This window comes from Gopherus evgoodei, unplaced genomic scaffold (assembly GCF_007399415.2).
Source record: "Gopherus evgoodei ecotype Sinaloan lineage unplaced genomic scaffold, rGopEvg1_v1.p scaffold_153_arrow_ctg1, whole genome shotgun sequence".
Lineage (NCBI taxonomy): Eukaryota > Metazoa > Chordata > Testudines > Testudinidae > Gopherus > Gopherus evgoodei.
Window position 1 is genome coordinate 796 of NW_022059816.1, and position 15,800 is coordinate 16,595.

Consider the following 15,800-nt stretch of genomic DNA (forward strand, 5'->3'; position numbering starts at 1 on the left):
GGGGAGCAGGGGAGCTGCGGGGCACTGGCAGAGCTGGGGGGGGCTGTGGGGCTCCTGCAGAGCTGGGGGGATGCAGGTAGGGAGTGAGGGGCACTGGCGGGGCTGGGGGAGCTGCGGGGCACTGGCAGAGCTGGGGGGGGGGCTGGGGGGCTCCTGCAGAGCTGGGGGGATGCAGGTAGGGAGTGAGGGGCACTGGCGGGGCTGGGGGAGCAGGGGAGCTGCGGGGCACTGGCAGAGCTGGGGGGGGCTGTGGGGCTCCTGCAGAGCTGGGGAGATGCAGGTCGAGAGTGAGGGGCACTGGCGGGGCTGGGGGAGCAGGGCAGCTGCGGGGCACTGGCAGAGCTGGGGGGGGCTGTGGGGCTCCTGCAGAGCTGGGGGGATGCAGGTAGGGAGTGAGGGGCACTGGCGGGGCTGGGGGAGCAGGGGAGCTGCGGGGCACTGGCAGAGCTGGGGGGGGCTGTGGGGCTCCTGCAGAGCTGGGGGGATGCAGGTAGGGAGTGAGGGGCACTGGCGGGGCTGGGGGAGTCCTGTCCATCTGCCACTTTCGCTTCTCCCTGTGAAGTCCCCTCCCCCCAGCCGCCGCCCCCCGGGCTGCCCCACAGCCCCAGCCCAGCCCCCCGCCTGCTCCGGCCCCTCCCGCTCTCAAGGAGCCATTTGGGGTCTCACTTCAAAGTTCCTCGGGAGGCCCATAAATAGGGGGCTGCGCCCAGGGGAGCAGCCAGAGCAGAGAAGCGCTGCGTCCCCTGGGCCAGGAGAACCCAGGCGTCCGGGCTCCCAGCCCCCCGCCAACCATCAGCCCCTTTCCCTTCCCGGAGCCCGGAGAGAACCCAGGCGTCCGGGCTCCCAGCCCCCCGCCAACCATCAGCCCCTTTCCCTTCCCGGAGCCCGGAGAGAACCCAGGCGTCCGGGCTCCCAGCCCGTCGGCATGTACCACCCGTCCGAGCTGTTCCCGCAGTTCGGGGGGTCCTACCCGCTGCGCCCCGCTCCCCAGGGGGGGCTGGCGGCCGGCTTCCCCCAGGGGCAGGGGGCCCAGTACGAAGGTTTCCGCTACGCAGGTGAGAGGGACGGGGGGGGGCGCTCGGGGGAGGAGAGCAGAGGGAGCTGGGGGAGGGGACACAAGCGTCCGGGGGGCAGAGGGCGGGGGGGGCCCAGGGGCGGCTGGGGAGCAGGTGGAAATGGGGGGACATGGGATCCGGGGGCTGAGAAGGGATGCGGGGCAGAGGGGCACCAAGGGGCAGCCCTGTGGGGATCCTTGGGGCAGGGGGTGTCTGGAGAGTCCCCTGCCCCCCCCCGGCGGACGGCTGGGCTCTTAGCACCACATAGTGACCAAATGGCCGGGGGGGGGGGGATTGGCAACAAGATGTGACATTCCTGCAGCCTCAGAGAGTCTGACCCCCCCGTGCCCCCTCCGACCCGCAGCCCTGCCCCGCAGTCCGCCGGTGCCCCCCACTCCCGACCCGCAGCCCCTGGCACCCTAGCTCTGGACCCCCCAAGTCCGCCGGTGCCCCCCACTCCCGACCCGCAGCCCCTGGCAACCTAGCTCTGGGCCCCCCCAAGTCCGCCGGTGCCCCCCACTCCCAACCCGCAGCCCCTGGCAACCAGCCCTGCCCCCACCAGCCCTACCGGTGCCCCCCACTCCCAACCCGCAGCCCCTGGCACCCTAGCTCTGGACCCCCCAAGTCCGCCGATGCCCCCCACTCCCGACCCGCAGCCCCTGCCAGCCCAGCCCTGCCCCCCCAGCTCTGCCGGTGCCCCTCACTCCCGACCCGCAGCCCCTGCCAGCCCAGCCCTGCCCCCCCAGCCCTGCCAGTGCCCCTCACTCCCGACCCGCAGCCCCTGCCAGCCCAGCCCTGCCCCCCAGCTCTGCCGGTGCCCCTCACTCCCGACCCGCAGCCCCTGCCAGCCCAGCCCTGCCCCCCCAGCTCTGCCGGTGCCCCTCACTCCCGACCCGCAGCCCCTGCCAGCCCAGCCCTGCCCCCCCAGCTCTGCCGGTGCCCCCCACTCCCGACCCACAGCTCCTGCCAGCCAGCCCTGCCCCCACCAGCCCTACCGGTGCCCCCCACTCCCGACCCACAGCCCCTGCCAGCCAGCCCTGCCCCCACCAGCCCTACCGGTGCCCCCCACTCCCGACCCACAGCCCCTGGCACCCCAGCCATACCCCCACCAGCCCTACCGATGCTCCCCACTCCCGACCCACAGCCCCCCTGCTAGCCAAGCCCTCTCCCCCCCCCCCGCTCTGCTGCTGCTCCTCACTCTCTGCCAGCCCAGCCCAGCCCTACCGGTGCCCCTCATTCCCGACCCGCAGCCCCCGGCACCCTAGCTCTGCCCCCCCCCCAAGTCCGCCGGTGCCCCCCTTCTGACCCGCAGCCCCTGTCAGCCCACCCCCCCCCGGAGCTCTGCCGGTGCGCCTCACTCCCGACCGCAGCCCCTCTCTGACGGTCTCTGCCCCCCCAGATCTGGACGGCGTCTCAGCCCCCAAGTTCGAGCCCTTCTGCCCCGCATTGGACCGGGCTGGGCGGCTCCTAGGCCCCTCCCCCTCGGGGCCCCCGCTGCCCCTGCCTGCCCCACCCCTGCCCTATGGGGGCGGGCAGCAGCTGGCCGCGGCCGAACCCCCGCGGCTGCCCCCCAGCGTGCGGATGAGCCTGGAGAACCGGGAGCTGTGGAAGCGGTTCTGCGCCCTGGGCACCGAGATGATCATCACCAAGTCGGGGCGGTAAGGGGGGGTCGGGGGAGCCTGGGGGAGGGAAGAGTCCGTGAGGGGCCTCTGGGGCAGGGGGTACGGGGGGAGAAGGGTACGTGGGGCGGTCGCTGGGGGGGGTCTCTGGGGTGGGGGGGTCCGTGGAGGGGGGTCTCTTGTGAGGGGGTCCACGGGGGGGGGAGAAGGGTCCGGGGGGGTGTCTCCAGGGTGAGGAGGTCCGGGGGGGGCTGTGGGAGTGGGAAGGGGCCATGGGGGTAGAAGGGTCCGTGGGGGGGTCTCCAGGGTGAGGGGGTCCGGGGGGGGCTGTGGGAGTGGGAAGGGGCCATGGGGGTAGAAGGGTCCGTGGGGGGGTCTCCAGGGTGGAGGGGGTCCGTGGGAGGAACGGTCTGGGGGGGGCTGTGGGAGAGGGAAGGGGCCATGGGGCTAGAAGGGTCCGTGGGGGGGTCTCCAGGGTGGAGGGGGTCCGTGGGAGGAACGGTCCGGGGGGGGGCTGTGGGAGTGGGAAGGGGCCATGGGGGTAGAAAGGTCCGTGGGGGGGTCTCCAGGGTGAGGAGGTCCGTGGGAGGAACGGCCGTGGGGGGGCTGTGGGAGTGGGAAGGGGCCATGGGGGTAGAAAGGTCCGTGGGGGGGTCTCCAAGGTGGAGGGGGTCCGTGGGAGGAACGGCCGTGGGGGGGCTGCGGGGGAGGGAAGGGGCCATGGGGGTAGAAGGGTCCGTGGGGGGGTCTCCAGGGTGGAGGGGGTCCGTGGGGGGGCTGTGGGGGAGCAGAAGTGGGGGGAGCCAGGCTGTATTTTAGGGGTCACAGGAGTCCCTGACCCACCGGACCCCTCCATCCCCTGCGCGGCTCTGGGGCCTCCCCCAACATCTTGCCCCATCACAGTCCTCTGCCCCATGGGGCCTCTCGCTGCCCTAGATCCCTACGCCCAGATAGTCCCACATGGCGCTCGCACCCCTGTATCCCTCCACCCATATATAGTTCTTTCAGCCCATCTCCTGCTCTCTATACCGCCCCATGCCCTCTGCCCCATAGAGTCCCAGCCCCCCTGTATCCCTCCGCCACCTGCAGGCTGCTGCCTAGACAATATCCCTCCACCTAGAGTCCATCTCCCTCCGCGCCCCCATGTTCGTCACCCACCTGTAGGCCTCAGACCTCTGCCCTTATCCCTGCACCCCATAGAGCCCCCACACCCCATATCCCTCTGCCCCATAGAGCCCCCACACCCCGTATCCCTCTGCCCCATAGAGCCCCCACACCCTCCTATCCCTCCACCCCTTAGAGCCCCCACACCCCCATATCCCTCTGCCCCTTAGAGCCCCCACACCCTCATATCTCTGCACCCCATAGAGCCCTCACACCCCGTATCCCTCTGCCCATAGAGCCCCCACACCCCCATATCCCTCTGCCTCATAGAGCCCCCACACCCCCGTATCCCTCTGCCCATAGAGCCCCCACACCCTCCTATCCCTCCACCCCTTAGAGCCCCCACACCCCCATATCCCTCTGCCCCTTAGAGCCCCCACACCCTCATATCTCTGCACCCCATAGAGCCCTCACACCCCGTATCCCTCTGCCCATAGAGCCCCCACACCCCCATATCCCTCTGCCCCATAGAGCCCCCACACCCCCGTATCCCTCTGCCCCATAGAGCCCCCACACCCCCATATCCCTCTGCCCCTTAGAGCCCCCACACCCTCATATCTCTGCACCCCATAGAGCTCCCACATCCCCGTATCCCTCTGCTCCATAGAGCCCCCACACCCTCCTATCCCTCCACCCCTTAGAGCCCCCACACCCTCATATCTCTGCACCCCATAGAGCCCTCACACCCCGTATCCCTCTGCCCATAGAGCCCCCACACCCCCATATCCCTCTGCTCCATAGAGCCCCCACACCCTCATATCCCTCCACCCCATAGAGCCCTCACACCCCGTATCCCTCTGCCCATAGAGCCCCCACACCCCCATATCCCTCTGCTCCATAGAGCCCCCACACCCTCCTATCCCTCCACCCCTTAGAGCCCCCACACCCTCATATCCCTCCACCCCATAGAGCCCTCACACCCCGTATCCCTCTGCCCATAGAGCCCCCACACCCCCATATCCCTCTGCTCCATAGAGCCCCCACACCCTCCTATCCCTCTGCCCCTTAGAGCCCCCACACCCTCATATCTCTGCACCCCATAGAGCCCTCACACCCCGTATCCCTCCACCCCATATAGCCCCCACACCCCCATATCCCTCTGCCTCATAGAGCTCCCACACCCCCCAGTATCCCTCTGCCCCTAGAGCCCCCACACCCTCATATCCCTCCACCCCTTAGAGCCCCCACACCCCCATATCCCTCTGCCCCATCATATCTCTGCACCCCATAGAGCCCTCACACCCCGTATCCCTCTGCCCATAGAGCCCCCACACCCCATATCCCTCTGCCTCATAGAGCCCCCACACCCCCGTATCCCTCTGCCCCATAGAGCCCCCACAACCCCCATATCCCTCTGCCCCTTAGAGCCCCCACACCCTCATATCTCTGCACCCCATAGAGCTCCCACACCCCACATCCCTCTGCCCCCTTAGAGCCCCCCACACCCTCCTATCCCTCCACCCCTTAGAGCCCCCACACCCTCCTTTCCCTGCACGCCATAGAGCTCCCACACCCCGTATCCTTCCGCCCCATAGAGCCCCCACACCCTCCTATCCCTCCACCCCATAGAGCCCCCACACCCCCATATCCCTCCACCCCATAGAGCCCCCACACCCCCGTATCCCTCTGCCCCATAGAGCCCCCACACCCTCCTATCCCTCCACCCCATAGAGCTCCCACACCCCCATATCCCTCTGCCCCATAGAGCCCCCACACCCTCCTATCCCTCCACCCCATAGAGCCCCCACACCCCCATATCCCTCCACCCCATAGAGCCCCCACACCCTCTTATCCCTCCGCCCATAGAGCCCCCACACCCCCACATCCCTCCGCCCCATAGAGCCCCCACACCCCCATATCCCTCTGCCCCATAGAGCCCCCACACCCCCATATCCCTCCACCCCATAGAGCCCCCACACCTTCTTATCCCTCCACCCCTTAGAGCCCCCACACCCTCGCATCCCTCCGCCCCATAGAGCCCCCACACCCCTGCATCCCTCCGCCCCATAGAGCCCCCACACCCTCCTATCCCTCCACCCCTTAGAGCCCTCACACCCTCATATCCCTGCACCCCATAGAGCTCCCACTCCCCATATCCTCCGCCCCATAGAGCCCCCACACCCTCATATCCCTGCACCCCATAGAGCCCCCACACCCTCATATCCCTGCACCCCATAGAGCTCCCTACAGCCCCGTATCCCTCCGCCCCATAGAGTCCCTCACACCACTGTATCCCTCCATCCCATAGAGCCCCCACAGCCCCGTATCCCTCTGCCCCATAGAGCTCCCACACCCCCGTATCTCTCCGCTCCATAGAGCCCCTCACACCACTGTATCCCTCTGCCCCATAGAGCCTCCACACCCTCGTATCCCTCCGCCCCATAGAGCCCCCACACCCTCATATCTCTGCACCCCATAGAGCTCCCACACCCCCCGCATCCCTCTGCCCCATAGAGCCTCCACACCCTCCTATCCCTCCACCCCTTAGAGCCCCCACACCCTCATATCTCTGCACCCCATAGAGCTCCCACACCCCCGCATCCCTCTGCCCCATAGAGCCCCCACACCCTCATATCTCTGCACCCCATAGAGCCCTCACACCCCGTATCCCTCTGCCCATAGAGCCCCCACACCCCCATATCCCTCTGCCCCATAGAGCCCCCACACCCTCCTATCCCTCCACCCCTTATAGCCCCCACACCCTCATATCTCTGCACCCCATAGAGCTCCCACACCCCCATATCCCTCTGCCCCTTAGAGCCCCCACACCCTCATATCTCTGCACCCCATAGAGCCCTCACACCCCGTATCCCTCTGCCCATAGAGCCCCCACACCCCCATATCCCTCTGCCCCATAGAGCCCACACACCCCCATATCCCTCTGCCCCTTAGAGCCCCCACACCCTCATATCTCTGCACCCCATAGAGCTCCCACACCCCCATATCCCTCTGCCCCTTAGAGCCCCCACACCCTCATATCTCTGCACCCCATAGAGCTCCCACACCCCCATATCCCTCTGCCCCTTAGAGCCCCCACACCCTCATATCTCTGCACCCCATAGAGCCCCCACACCCCCGTATCCCTCTGCCCCATAGAGCCCCCACACCCTCCTATCCCTCCACCCCTTAGAGCCCCCACACCCTCATATCTCTGCACCCCATAGAGCTCCCACACCCCCACATCCCTCTGCCCCATAGAGCCCCCACACCCTCCTATCCCTCCACCCCTTAGAGCCCCCACACCCTCCTTTCCCTGCACGCCATAGAGCTCCCACACCCCGTATCCTTCCGCCCCATAGAGCCCCCACACCCTCCTATCCCTCCACCCCATAGAGCCCCCACACCCCTGCATCCCTCCACCCCATAGAGCCCCCACACCCCCGTATCCCTCTGCCCCATAGAGCCCCCACACCCTCCTATCCCTCCACCCCATAGAGCCCCCACACCCCCATATCCCTCTGCCCCATAGAGCCCCCACACCCTCCTATCCCTCCACCCCATAGAGCCCCCACACCCCCATATCCCTCCACCCCATAGAGCCCCCACACCCTCTTATCCCTCCACCCCTTAGAGCCCCCACACCCCCACATCCCTCCGCCCCATAGAGCCCCCACACCCCCATATCCCTCTGCCCCATAGAGCCCCCACACCCTCCTATCCCTCCACCCCATAGAGCCCCCACACCCCCATATCCCTCCACCCCATAGAGCCCCCACACCCTCTTATCCCTCCACCCCTTAGAGCCCCCACACCCTCTTATCCCTCCACCCCTTAGAGCCCCCACACCCTCGCATCCCTCCGCCCCATAGAGCCCCCACATCCTCGCATCCCTCCGCCCCATAGAGCCCCCACACCCCCACATCCCTCCACCCCATAGAGCCCCCACACCCTCCTATCCCTCCACCCCATAGAGCCCCCACACCCCTGCATCCCTCCGCCCCATAGAGCCCCCACACCCCCGCATCCCTCCACCCCATAGAGCCCCCACACCCTCCTATCCCTCCACCCCATAGAGCCCCCACACCCCTGCATCCCTCCGCCCCATAGAGCCCCCCACACCCCTGCATCCCTCCGCCCCATAGAGCCCCCACACCCTCCTATCCCTCCACCCCTTAGAGCCCTCACACCCTCATATCCCTGCACCCCATAGAGCTCCCACCCCCCATATCCCTCCGCCCCATAGAGCCCCCACACCCTCATATCTCTGCACCCCATAGAGCCCCCACACCCCCGTATCCCTCTGCCCCATAGAGCCCCCACACCCTCCTATCCCTCCACCCCTTAGAGCCCCCACACCCTCATATCTCTGCACCCCATAGAGCTCCCACACCCCCACATCCCTCTGCCCCATAGAGCCCCCACACCCTCCTATCCCTCCACCCCTTAGAGCCCCCACACCCTCCTTTCCCTGCACGCCATAGAGCTCCCACACCCCGTATCCTTCCGCCCCATAGAGCCCCCACACCCTCCTATCCCTCCACCCCATAGAGCCCCCACACCCCTGCATCCCTCCGCCCCATAGAGCCCCCACACCCCTGCATCCCTCCGCCCCATAGAGCCCCCACACCCTCCTATCCCTCCACCCCTTAGAGCCCTCACACCCTCATATCCCTGCACCCCATAGAGCTCCCACCCCCCTATCCCTCCGCCCCATAGAGCCCCCACACCCTCATATCCCTGCACCTCATAGAGCCCCCACACCCTCATATCCCTGCACCCCATAGAGCTCCCACACCCCCGTATCCCTCCGTCCCATAGAGTCCCTCACACCACTGTATCCCTCTGCCCCATAGAGCCCCCACACCCTCGTATCCCTCCGCCCATAGAGCCCCCACACCCTCATATCTCTGCATCCCAGAGCCCCCACACCCTCGTATCCCTCTGTCCCACATTGCCCCACACCACTGTATCCCTCCGTCCCATAGAGCCCCCACAGCCCCGTATCCCTCCGCCCCATAGAGCCCCCACACCCTCATATCTCTGCATCCCAGAGCCCCCACACTCCCGTATCCCTCCGCTCCATAGAGCCCCCACACCCTCCTATCCCTCCGTGCCATAGAGCCCCTCTCACACCCATATCCCTCCGCCCCATAGAGCCCCTCACACCCCCATATCCCTCCGTGCCATAGAGCCCCTCACACCCCCGTATCCCTCTGCCCCATAGAGCCGCCATACCCCTGTATCCCTCGGCCCCATAGAGCCCCCCACACCCCCGTATCCCTCTGCTCCCTCACTCCTGCCCCCGTATCCTTCCGTCCCATAGAGCCCCCACGCCCCCATATCCCTCCGCCCCCTCACTCCTGCCCCCCGTATCCCTGCAGGCGGATGTTCCCCCAGCTGAAGGTCGCGGTGACGGGGCTGGACCCTGAGGCCAAGTACCTGCTGCTGGTGGACATGGTGCCGGCAGGGGCCTCGCGCTACAAGTGGCAGGGCCAGCGCTGGGAGGCCAGTGGCAAGGCCGAGCTGCCCCCCCCCGACCGGGTCTACATCCACCCCGACTCCCCGGCCTCCGGCGCCCACTGGATGCGCCAGCCCGTGTCCTTCCACCGCCTCAAGCTGACCAACAACACGCTGGACCCCCACGGCCACGTAAGTGGGCAGGGGCAGGGCAAAGAGAGTGGGGGAGGGGCTTTGGAGTGCAAAGGGGAGGGGCTTAGGATGGTGGGGTGGAGCCTAGGGAGCAGGGGAGGGGCTTATGACAAAAGGGGTGGGGCATGGGGAGCAGAGGGTTGGGGCTTAGAGTGGCCAGGGGTGGGGCAGAATGTGGGGAAGCAGGGGGGTCGTGCGGGGAGGGGGCGAAGGGCGGGGGTGCCCATGTCTAACCCCTGTCTCTTCCCCAGCTGATCCTGCACTCCATGCACCGCTACCAGCCCCGCGTGCACGTGGTGGGAGCAGGAGGGCTGGGGGGACGTGGCGGGGGCTGCGCCTCCTTCACCTTCCCTGAGACGGCCTTCCTCACCGTCACCGCCTACCAGAGCCCCAAGGTGAGCCCACCCCCACTCCTGCCCCCCCCACTGCCCCCCCAGGGCTCTCACTCACCCTCCTCTTCCCTCGTCCCCCCTCCAGATCACCCAGATGAAGATTGAGAGTAACCCCTTCGCCAAAGGCTTCCGGGAGAATGGCATGAACAGCAAGAGGTGCCAGGGTGCACAAGGAAGTGGGGTTGTGGGGTACTAGGATGGGAAACGCGAGCGGGGGGGGGCACCAACTGAGGGAGCCGTAGGGGAATGTGAAGAGGAAGGTGGGCACTGGATGGAGGCCGGATCAGGGGGAGTGGAGCCAGCAGCTCAGTAACCCCCCATCTCTCCCCACCCCAGGGAGCGAGATGCCCGGATCAAGAGGAAGATGAGGGGCAATGTGGCTGAACCTACCAGGAATGAGGCTGGTATGGGACCCCCCAACCCTCCCACTGCACCCCCACCCGTTGTGCCCTCTCCCCCTCCATCCTGCCCCATGCACCACCCCTTCCCTCATCACAGCAGCCTCCCCTCACTGCCCCCTCCCCACTCTTCCAGCCTCCCATCTACCAACATTAACCCTTTGCTTCTTTCTTCCCCCCAGATTGCAAGCGAGGTCCCTGCGACTCCACCCAGGGCCCGCCCCCCGAGCCACCAGCCCCCCCTGACTGCTCCTTCCACCCCATCTCTTCCTCCTACCCTCCCCGTGGAAGCGAGGAGCTGGGGTGCCCCCTAGGGGGGGTGAACCCCAGTGCTGAGGCATACATCCAGCATCCAGCTGCCTTCCACGGCCTGCAGCCTCCCCAGGGGCCCAGCGGCTATGCCAGGTGAGTGCACGGATCATATTGGGCACCAGAGGTTATGGGGGCACGGGAGGGCCTCTTACCTACACCCACAGGGTGGGGGGTCCAGGGGTCAGAGGTCACAGGCAGGTCAGGAATTGTCTGTCAAAAAATGCAATTTTCACAAAAATCAAAATTTCCAGCTGGGAATTTCCAGTTGTTGCCCAAAAATTTTGACTCTCACTCAGGGACAATTGGAAAGGGATCAGGTTTGGTTCAGTATCGCGTCATGAATCAGCCGATTGTGACATCACACTGCATTTCCCTAGCGTGGCACCGTGCCTTCTGGGAGCTGTAGTTGCAAGTGCTTTGGAGGCTAGGATCAAAATTCAAAATGATCTGACTGGAGAAATGCCCTGAAGTAAACAGGATGAAATTCAATCAGGACAAATGCTAAGTGCTGCCCTTAGGAAGGAACAGTCAGTTGCCCACACACAATGGGCAATGACCCCCTAGGAAGGAGAACTGCGGAAAGGGGTCTAGGGGTCAGAGTGGATCACAAGCTAATTATGAATCACCAGTGTGACGCTGCCACAACAAAAGCGAACATCATTCTGGGCTGTATCAGCAGGAGTGCTGTGAGCAGGACACAAGAAGTAATTCTTCCGCTCTGCTCCGGCCTCAGCTGGAGGGTTGTGTCCAGTTCTGGGTGCCACATTGCAGGAAGGATGTGGACAAACTGGAGAGAGTCCAGGGAAGAGCAACACAAATGCTGAAAGGGCTAGAAAAGGTGAGGTGTGAGGGGAGATTGACAGCACTGGGTTTGTGCAGTGTGGAGAAGAGGAGAGCCAGGGGGACATGAGAACAGTTTTCATGTATGTCCAAGCTTGTTACAAGGAGGAGGGAGAAGAATTGTTCTTAGCCCCCGAGGACAGGACAAGGAGCAATGGGCTGAAATTGCAGCCAGGGCGGCTTAGGCTGGACGTTAGGACAAACGTCCGACTGGTCAGGGTGGTTAAGCGCTGGGGTAACTCGCCCAGGGAGGTGCTGGGATCTGGGTCACTGGGGATGTTTAAGAGCCGGTTGGGTGGACAAACCCCTGCTGGGGATGGGCTAGAAAACCCTGTGTCCTGCCCCGGGCGCAGGGGACGGGACTAGACGCCTGGCGAGGCCCCTTCCAGCCCTGTGATCCCCTCCCCTCCCAGGCTGTTCCATTGTCCTACTGCCCTCCCCCGCCTCTGCCGGGCTGTTCCATCACCCTCCCAGAATGGCACCTGACAGGCTGTTCTGGTCCCCTCCCCCTGCCGGGCTGTTCCATCACCCTCCCAGAATGGCACCTGACAGGCTGTTCCCTTCCCCTTCCCCCGTATAGTACCAGACAGGCTGTTCCCTCCCCCTGCTGGGCTGTTCCATCACCCTCCCAGAATGGCACCAGACAGGCTGTTCCCTCCCCCTCCCCCTGCTGGGCTGTTCCATTCCCCTGCCTGCTATGGTACCCAACAGGCTTTTCCATTATCCTCCCTCTGCTGGGCTGTTCCATTAACCTCCCTCTTCTCTCTCTGCAGCTCATCCTGTGCCGCTCCAGAAGCAGCTGCTGCCCCGAAGCCCATGGGGGACCCCAGCTGCCCTTCTGCCAAGCCACCCCCTGACCAATCAAACTGCAGAACCACCAGCGCCCCCCCCCTCACCTACCCCTCCTATGGGCTGGATGTCAGCTGCCTGCTGGGGGCAGGGCTGGACGGCCCCCCCACACCTGACCTTTGCTTCCCCCCCTTCCTGCCCTACCCACCCCCTCGCCTCTATGCCCCACCTGGCCCCCCTGCTGGCTACATCGAGGGGGGCAGCAAGGGCCTCTTCTGAGGGCTGGGCTCCTCCCAGCTGATACCCCACTAGCCATGGGGCTTCCCCTTCACCCAGGGGAGCACCCCCCAACTGCAACTGACTAATTTATTCCAAGGGGGGCCCAGACCCTTCCCTGCAGCTACCGGCTGGGGCAGAGAGATGGGGTGAAATATACACCCCTCAACCTGACCCACAGCCCTCGCCTTCTCATTGTCTGCTTCCCCCAACCCTCCCCGTTATCTGCCCCTTGCACAGCAACCCTGCTATTGCTGCCTCCCTGTTATCTGCTCCCCTACAGCCTTGGTCCCCTCCCCCCAGTGGCTGATTTGAGGGGCGGGGGCATGAGCAAACGGGGAAATTTCCTACCTTTTTAAAAACCAATAGAAACCACGTCACCCAATGAATAAAGCTCGGAAGGCAGCAAAGCGGCATCCTGTGTCCGTCGGGGGAGGGCACGTCTGGGCGGGTCTGGCCTGGGGAAATGTCCAAGGAAGACAGATGATCCTGGCCAGGGATTCATGCAAGGAGGCCCGGAGCCAGGCCAGCCCTTAATCCTCACTGACTTCGGGACCTCGGCTCCATGTTCCTGGCTGCTAGCTCGGAAGCAAAGGAACTCGAAAGTACACGGCTCAGTGTCCTAGCAGCCACAGCACAAGCCGGGGTATTCGTGGGGGTTGGCTACAGCGAGGGATGGGTCAAGCGGCTCCTTCCACACCTCCCTATAATGTGTAGGAGAAAAGCCAGGTGCTCGTGGGGGACTTCGCTCTGCATGACCCCCACTAGTGGGCTCATGCTGCCAGGATCGAAACAGCCTGGGAAGTTGGAGCTGACAATTTCCTAACCTGGGGGAATTCACGTCAGACCTTGTCCTACCCCAGAAAGAGAAACTGAGGCAGAACTAGACGGGCACAGTAGCTTAGGTACAAGTGATCAGATCTTGAGCAATGTATGATGTGTGAGCAGAACAAAGTCCAGAACAACAATAGATATTCTGGTGTTTTAATAGGGCCAATTTCACAAAGCTGACAACGCTTATGAGCCCAATGAGCAGGGAAGTAGAATTTCATCAGGAAAAGGTGAATAAGTGGGAATTATTTAAAAACACCCAAAAAGCCAGTTGAGGGAAAAGACTGTGCTGGTTAAAAGAAACAACTTGACTTATTAGTGGGGAAGTAAAAGCAGCTATAAAAAATATAACAAATGGAAGAAGGGGGACGTTGATAGTAATGAATGTAAATCAGAAGTAAGGAATTGCAGAAAATTGATAAAGGAAGCCAAGGGGCACAAGGAGAAATTGATGGCCGGCAGAGTTAAGGACAATAAGGAGCTTTTAAATATGTTAGGAACAAAAAGGGTCCTGACAATGGTACTGGTCCATGACTAGCTGGAAATGGTGCAGTTATCAATAATGTAGAAAAGGCTGAAGTGTTCATTAAATATTTCTCTTCTGTATGGGGGGGGGAACAAATGCAGTCTCACTCATCCCATCCAATCCCATCCCATCAGTAGCTGTGGTGGATGTTAAGCTGCTAATATTCGATATTTTTAAACCAACAACTCCAGCTAATTTCCATTCAGGACTCTGAAAAGAGCTGGCTGAGATCACTGGACCATTAATGGTGATTTTCAGTAAGTCTTTGAGCCCTGGGGAAGTCCCAGAAGCCTGGAAGACAGCAAACGTTGTGCAAATTTTGAAAAAGGGTAGATGGGATGATGTGGGTAATTACAGGCCTCCGAGTCACCTTGACATTTGTCCCTGGCAAGATAACGGAGCAGCTGCTCTAGGATTCAATGAAGAAAGTATCAACGGCGAGGAATGGACTAAACGCAAGTCACCATGGGCTCGCGGCCAATAGAGCCAGTCAAACTCATTTGATGACCCTTTCTGCTGGGATGGCAAGTTTGATTGACAAAGGTCATAGTGCTGACACAACGTACTTCGACCTCTGCCCCCAGAACAATATGAACTGAACCTGGCCCATGTGAAATGGATGAAAACGTGGCTAACTGGTCTCAAAACGCAACTGCAAACGGGGGATTGTTTGCAGTGGGGGCCGCAGGGACCGGTTCTTGGCACTTAACTGCTTGGCAGGGACTGGAAGAAAACAAAATCACCTCTGGTGAAGTTTGCAGCAGCCCCGGACCTGGGGAGTGAGGGGGGCATGGAGAAGAGGTCACTGGTAGAGCCAGCGGGGTGCTGGGTAAACGGGCACAAACAGACACGGTGTGTTTGAATCCAGCTACACATATATGCCGGTCCCTGGGCGGGACGAGGGCCAGCTGCACTTACTGGCTGGGGGGCTCCGCCCGGGGACGCAGGGACTTTCAGCAAGTTGGGGGGGGGCGGGAATAATCAGTGGAACAGGAGCTCTCCGTGCAGTGCTGGGGCCGAAAGGGCTGTGCACACGGGGGATCTTGCGGAGCAGCAGAGGGGATTTTCCCTCAGGATTCGGCCCTGAGGCGGCCGCGGCTGGGATCCCAGGGCCGGCTCCGGTGCCTGCAGCTCCAGGAGGACGTTGAGCCATTGGAGGGGTCAGAGAAGAGCCCCGGGGAGGAAGAAAGGCTCAGAAACCTGCCCTCGAGCAAGAGACTCCAGGAGCTCCAGCTGGTCGGCTTAACGCAGGGCCGGCTCCGGGAGAGTGGGGCCCGGCTGGGCAGCACCTCCATGGGGAACAGATCATCACCCCGGCTTGTCGCTCCTGCTGAGGAAGGTCTGACACGCCACAGCGGCTGGACAATCCCACCTGGAAAGAGGCTGCAAATATGGCCCAGGCAGAGCTGATGGGGATTCTCCAGCCTGGCAGCTCAGCCCAGCTGGGGGGTTCTCGGGTCGGGGCTCAGCCCAGATGATCCCTGCCCCCCACCCCCCAGAGTCTATGAAACACAGGGGGCCTCAAGGACGGATGAGGCTGCCAGTGCAGGGACTGTGTGCGCCCCCACTGCCGTCTGCCAGGGCTCCCCGGTCTCCTAGCCAGAGCAGGATGGGCCCAGCAGGCCGAGGGGCAGCTCTGCCAGCTCAGTGTGCTACTGCCACTCGCAGGGGCAGCTGGCTCTGTCTCTCATTTCCCCTCACTGCGCCCAGGCACGCTGGCGCTGCTGCGTGGCCGCGTTCAAACACTCCCGTTACACTGAAACGCTGCCGAGTCCCGGAAGAGCTAAAGGAAGGCTAATGGTGGAGCAGCCAGGACTCCTGGGTTTGATCCCTGGCTCTGTGTCTCTCATTTCCCCTCACTGCCCCAGGCACGCTGGCGCTGCTGCGTGGCCGCGTTCAAACACTCCCGTTACACTGAAACGCTGCCGAGTCCCGGAAGAGCTAAAGGAAGGCTAATGGTGGAGCAGCCAGGACTCCTGGGTTCGATCCCTGGCTCTGTCTCTCTCATT

At 63.6% G+C, this 15,800-nt stretch overlaps 1 protein-coding gene across 1 annotated transcript; it reads left to right on the forward strand.

The window, feature by feature from the left end:
- Positions 1-873: 873 nt before the first annotated feature.
- Positions 874-12,844, forward strand: TBX6 (T-box transcription factor 6). Its single transcript, XM_030542846.1, has 8 exons — positions 874-1,121; positions 2,368-2,713; positions 9,160-9,427; positions 9,679-9,822; positions 9,905-9,975; positions 10,156-10,223; positions 10,400-10,622; positions 12,143-12,844. Exons 1-8 carry the CDS (start codon positions 926-928, stop codon positions 12,435-12,437), a joined length of 1,611 nt encoding a protein of 536 aa, XP_030398706.1. The 5' UTR covers positions 874-925; the 3' UTR covers positions 12,438-12,844.
- The last annotated feature ends 2,956 nt before the right edge of the window (positions 12,845-15,800 follow it).

Coding starts and splice junctions, on each gene's coding strand:
- TBX6 (XM_030542846.1), top strand. CDS start 926: ATGTACCACCCGTCCGAGCTGTTCCCGCAGTTCGGGGGGTCCTACCCG. Junction 10,224..10,399: donor ACCTACCAGGAATGAGGCTG/GTATGGGACCCC, acceptor TCTTCCCCCCAG/ATTGCAAGCGAGGTCCCTGC. Junction 10,623..12,142: donor GGGCCCAGCGGCTATGCCAG/GTGAGTGCACGG, acceptor CTCTCTCTGCAG/CTCATCCTGTGCCGCTCCAG.